Source organism: Aptenodytes forsteri, unplaced genomic scaffold (genome assembly GCF_000699145.1).
Source record: "Aptenodytes forsteri isolate BGI_AS27 unplaced genomic scaffold, ASM69914v1 Scaffold8, whole genome shotgun sequence".
Classification (NCBI taxonomy): domain Eukaryota; kingdom Metazoa; phylum Chordata; class Aves; order Sphenisciformes; family Spheniscidae; genus Aptenodytes; species Aptenodytes forsteri.
In genome coordinates this window covers 2,294,043-2,299,971 of record NW_008796218.1, presented here as the reverse complement: position 1 = coordinate 2,299,971, position 5,929 = coordinate 2,294,043, and the positions used below count along the sequence as shown (strand labels likewise).

Below are 5,929 nucleotides of genomic sequence, written 5' to 3'. Positions count from 1 at the left end.
AAACATGGAGGTGTGGCTGTACCTCTGCTTTTTCTGTCTGTGTTTGTCAGCAAATACTCGTGAGCATTGATGGAGTCTCAGCTTGACTTTCCAGAGCCCAGGCCCCCCCCCCCCCCCCCCCCATGGAGCACAGATGATACTTCTTCTAACTACACCTACAGGATAGAGATCCAAAGTCATGGTTCCTCCTCTAGAAACCAGACATCCAGTGTCACCAGAGCTGTTATTACAGACATAAACCCTGGAACCTTCTATAATGTCACTGTATTTGTAGGCGTAGCTGGCAGTGTTACTGAAGGGAAAGAAATATTTATAAAATGCAGTAGAAATAAGTCCCAGACACTCACATCTATCTTTTAACCAAATCTGTTTCTTCTAGTACACAATTGTGCTTCTCCTTAGTTTCTTAAAATAATACCCCTTTTTAATAACAAAATAATTTAGTCCATGAGCCTTTTACCCCTGTATTTGGAAGTACTAAATACTTCTTCATCAAGAGAGGAAATAAATTTGCTCTGTTACATTTGTAGAAGTTATAAGAGTTTTGGTCTTGAAGGCTAAGTTTTATAAGATGTTTAGTTTAGAGGGACCTTTCTTCTCAGTGTTACTGCTATGTTAACTTTTTAAATAACTTTTTGTATCTGGTCATAAGGTTGCAATTTTTACATTGTGTCTTATAGGACTCTCACACAACTGACATGTTGTAGTTGCTGCTCTTAAGGGTGGCTACTGCTATGCTTTTAATGCACGGGGCTTATATTCGTTTTCTTATTTGTTGGCCACTAAGAGTTTTACCTAATTATACAAAGAGTTAGTTAACTTTTTAAATAACTTTTTGTATCTGGTCATAAGGTTGCAATTTTTACATTGTGTCTTATAGGACTCTCACACAACTGACATGTTGTAGTTGCTGCTCTTAAGGGTGGCTACTGCTATGCTTTTAATGCACGGGGCTTATATTCGTTTTCTTATTTGTTGGCCACTAAGAGTTTTACGTAATTATACAAAGAGTTAGCGTCAATCTACATACTACTTTAAAAATGTTCTTTGAGTGGTATGCTTAATGGTTGAACAGTATTTTGAAAACTTTGCTGATCTTGACAGACACTCAACCTAAATTTTCTGAGTTAAACCTGTTTGCAGAAGAGTTAGAGAGCACAGAAGAGGTCTGTGTATTTAATGTGCTAAATGCTTCTCTTCTTTATAGGGTAGCAAGTCCTTGTAGGCAGTAGTTTCATCTTTTTAAAAGTGGAAAGGAATACTGAAGTTTTACAAACGTTTGTACACAGAACTTACAAATAGACAACTTTTTCTATTTACTACAATACTTGATTTCTTACTCCTTTTTTTTCTCTTTTCTTTTCAGTTCCTGCCTCAGTAAATTTATTTCAGTGTGAACCAGTGGCCAAGCAGTCTTCCCTAATGCTTAAGTGGGAGTGTCCTTCTGGTAACAATTCTGGCTTCAAAATTAAAATATTTAAAAATACATGGGAAAAAGAAGAACGGGCTCCATCCTGCATGAGAGAAGGCTCAGAGAAAACCTTCAGAACAGCATCTTTAGATTATTTCAGCACCTATAATGTTACTATTGCAACTCTTTCAAATAGTTCTGAAAGCCCTCCAGTGCAGAAAATGTGTAATACGAGCATTACTGGTAAGCATTAAGATTTGAGAATGAAAGATATTCATGGAACCAAAATACTAACTTCATGGTTGCAGAATACCAGATTTGATATGCAGTACATTATCAGCCTACAGATTATGAATAAAACACTACATTCATGCAAAATCTAATGTGATGCACAATAAATATGCTTTACATGAACAGCATCAGTATTACAGCATTTTCTTGTTTGGAAAACTTTTCTTTATCAGTCATTAAGTTACTAAAAAATATTTCTGTTTGTAGACCCACCTGCTCCAAGCAAAGCTCCTTCAGTCAAGGCAGTCAGCCACAGCTCGTTGTCTGTTGAATTCTCTGATTTTGAGTCAGTGAATGGACCATTAAAAGCCTATGCAGTAATGATCACAACAGAAGAACAAAGTAAGATGTTATGATATTCTCTTGTAGCTGTGTGAAACAATTTATCAGACAGCATTATGTTTTAAACTGTAAATAGGTGTTAAATGGTTAGAGAAAAAGCTGACAGTATTTTTCAATCACCTTTCAAAAATTGAGGCAAATACCTTGCTTGCTTGAAGTCAGATCACTCCTTGTTTTCAGAAAGCCACTGTTTTCATTCAGCCTTTTCCAGCCTGATTTATCCTTCTATATGTCTCATATGTATTGCCACTGTGCTGTTGCCATCTTGATTTGCCAGTGATTCCTGCCACAAGATTGTGTAGTATCCTTTTTTTATCCCACAGAATAATTTTCAGAGCTACTAATATAAGCAGCTTTGGAATGTATATCTTCAGCTGGAAAATATCTGCAGTAAGATCTTTAAAAAAAAAAAAAGAGTGCTTTCCTTCTGATTTTACTTAAAATACTTTATTAACTGAGAGAGATGGGGTGCAGGTGGAAGACTTGAATAGCATTGTCAGCATTACATGCCATGGGAGGTTGAATGCCAGGGAAAACTAGAGGGTAGTCTATCAAACTCATCTCTTTAAAGCATCAAAACAGAGAAGCGTCTTTAACTGGTGAATGTCTAGTGATAAATCATAAAATTAAGGAACTTACCTTTGCAGTGTAGGTTCTAGTTGAACTTCTTTTCTTTTCTGCCAGTGCACTGGAGGAATAAAGCAGCTGATGGAGATAGTTTTCCCCCAAGTGGGATTTGATATCCATGCTTATTCTTTGTCTTAACACTGGAAATTCATCTTGCAGCAGTTTGACTGTAGATCTTTCTTCTGTGGTTTTCCATACAATATATGTCCAAGAAATGCCCGGATATATATATAATGTAGTACATCAGTGCAGAAAATTCCTATTTTTCACATGCCTACTCAGCTGCACCAGAGTTGCTGGTTTGCATGTCACTCTTGCACACAGCAACAGCTCTGCTTGTACCTTCAGCCAGTCCTGTTTAGTCTTGATGAGATTCAGTGCGTTCTTCTGTGTAGTTTTGATTGCAAGATATTCAAGAAAGACGACTTTCAAGGTGTGATTGGGAGAAATAAGGAAGGAAGATCGCCTGTATGTATAATACAGAGTCTGAATGTTTTGATAGGAGCAGAAAATCATCCTTATGGCCAAGCATTGCTTCAGCTTTATAGTGTTGAAATAGCCTTAATATGTTTGAGATGTGTTTCTCTGTCTTAAAACAGACATCATTACCTTTAGGATAGACAGAGGGGACTTTAGTTGTGTAAGCGATGGTGTCTAAGGCTGTTTGAGATGTCCTAGGGTGATGTCCAAGACATCCACAAGGAGCTGCAGTTATAACCCGGGATGTACATCCTTTTGGAATGGAAACTAAGGACCAAACAAGACATATAACGTATGTCAGGTAGTATTGAACACCCATTTCTAGGCAACTGAGTTAACTGCAACCTCAACTGCTTTTAATGTAACCAAACTAGTGCTTTAGAAGAGCTGTCTTGCACCCTGTTCCTGCACAGTTATGGTTGATGAGAGCTTCACTGCTGGTGGCAGTGAGCCACCAGCTCACTGGTGGCAGATCAAACCTTGTCTACGCAACTGTAGAAAATTTACTAGAGCTTTTCCACCTTTCAGAGCTCCTGCAAGGCTTCTCCTTTTTAAAGGTGAATTCAATACTGTATCTGCTTTTAGAAGGAGCTTTTAGCTTTGTAAAGGCAGTCAGTCAGAGAGCAATATATGCAAACTTCAGTCAAATGAGCAAGATTCTTTTTCCTCCCATAACACTTTGAATATTTACATCAGTTTACTTGCTCTTGAGTTGTTGGATAACTGGTAATTTGAGCTGCTTTATTACCTCTTAGGTCACATGTGCCTCAACTGTATAATCTGCCTCAAGTTTCTAGGGTTCATCTTCTTAAAACAGACACTGTAAAGTGATGCTGTTCTGCAGATGGTGTCCTGTTGGTCACTGTTTGACTGCGATAGCATGTTCTTCTTAGTCTTCTGGAAGAGAAACTGTTCTGATCACTGGTTTGTCCAACGCTTGTCTATGTCAAGAAAAGGCAGAAACTAACTCCTTTGTCTCTTAGGGTTTAGGTCTGAGACTTCTTGTAAGACACAGCAAGGAAGTATAGGTCAGGACGAGTTTAGTGTCACCCTGAATGAGCCTTGATGCTGTTTGGGTAGCACAATGTTAACAAATACCAATTGACTACTTATACACTGTTTGCATTATACTCTCTACATATGATAGTTGATAGAGTGCGTATGGATATGAGTGACTTGTCTAGTGAAGTTTGTCCACGAGGATACTACTAATGTACCTTTACAGAGAAGCTTCACTGTACATGGTAGAAGTAAAACCAAAAGGAGATTAAAACAAATAACATTGGGGAGTAGGGAGGTAGTTCAGTAGATTGCACTGCAGTAGAAGAGATTTCTGAGATTGTGTGTTGCACTCAGCCTTTCATTTTGGGCAGTATTTATGGAGTAATGACAATTGTGGTTAATGTGACACACTGTATTACCACTTCAGCCACTGTGCTGATTGATACAAAATCAGCAGATGATGTATACCACATATAGCCTTGTTTTTTCCTGAAGGTTGTGAGTCTTTGAAGTCTGAATTGAACAACACGTACAAAGATTTCAAGAAGAAGATGACAGTCGCCTATGTAACATATGTTATAGATACAGAGCAAACAAAATCACCTTCTTTCCATTCTCAGAATGGTACAAACATCGTTAATGTAGGCAAGGGAAACACAATGTATGGCTACGAAAATGGACCATTGATTCCACTTCATTCATACAGGTATTTATGTCAAACTGCTGTTTGTTAATTTTGCTGCAGTTGAAATCTAAAATCATCTAATGAAAAGGTTACAGATCTTGCTTAAGGCTGTTAAAACTATCTAATGCACCTGTGTTTTTTTTTTTCTCCCTTATCAACAGGGCAAGTGTTGCAGGTTTCACTAATATAACCTTTACTATGGCCAACATCATTGTGGGGGAAGATAGTTATGTATCGTTTTCACCCTGTTCTAAGGCGGTTTTGCTACCCCAGGATCCAGGTATAGTTAATGTCAAATATAGGACTGGCGGCTTGGCGCACATACACTGTGTGGAGATCCCTTAATTGTAGCAAGTTTCATAATAGCAAAACAGCCATTGGTTTCCCTGTGATGGACTGTTCCTTTCTAGCTTTGCAGTGACACTGCTCTGTAAATTCATACCTTGCTAGTTCTGCGGGTGACCTCTTTTTTCCATGTGTGACTTCCACTATGGAAGTAACCAAAAGCTGTGCCACTTATGGCATGTTAAAAGGAATTGGATGGCACAGTGAGACTTTGGTACAGAAACAAGTAGCAAAAAGCAGCTGATGTTCTAACGGTTCTGGTAAATTAGAAGCGGGTGTGTTGGAATGTAAATACTGGTCCTTTGATCCCAATTTTTTATTAATTTATCATCCTTGTGTTGTTATTCCTAATGAGCTTTCAATACTGGTACTGCCAAAGGACACAGTAAAGAAAAGATCTTTTAGTAGAGTGGAGTGTGTTCTGTGACTTGTGAGGTTCTCTTGTAGCATGTTGATTGAGTTAGATCATTACCAAAGAGGTAAATCAATAATGAGTAATACTTGTTCTCTTTTATCAGGTGTTATTGCTGGAGCTGTTATTGGATGCCTTTTAGCTATATTGGCTGTAGTTGCTATAGGGGGTTTCATATTTTGGAGAAGGAGAAGGTAATGTGTGTTCGTTACTGTATTTGTTGTGATGAGGAGCACCAGTATTTCACTTCTGTATCTTTCTCCTAAAAAGGCCTCTCTTTCTGTTTTAGAATCGTAGAATCATTTGGGTTGGAAGGGACCTCTAAAGGTCATCT

At 38.1% G+C, this 5,929-nt stretch overlaps 1 protein-coding gene across 1 annotated transcript in view; it reads left to right on the top strand.

The window, feature by feature from the left end:
• Window positions 1–5,929, top strand: part of PTPRJ (protein tyrosine phosphatase, receptor type J) — a 27,991-nt gene that overhangs the window by 14,070 nt on the left and 7,992 nt on the right. The window contains exons 9-13 of the mRNA XM_009288883.1: window positions 1,367–1,654; window positions 1,910–2,044; window positions 4,649–4,859; window positions 5,000–5,118; window positions 5,702–5,789. Coding sequence (XP_009287158.1) covers window positions 1,367–1,654; window positions 1,910–2,044; window positions 4,649–4,859; window positions 5,000–5,118; window positions 5,702–5,789 — 841 coding nt within the window. The remainder of the gene's footprint in view (window positions 1–1,366; window positions 1,655–1,909; window positions 2,045–4,648; window positions 4,860–4,999; window positions 5,119–5,701; window positions 5,790–5,929) is intronic.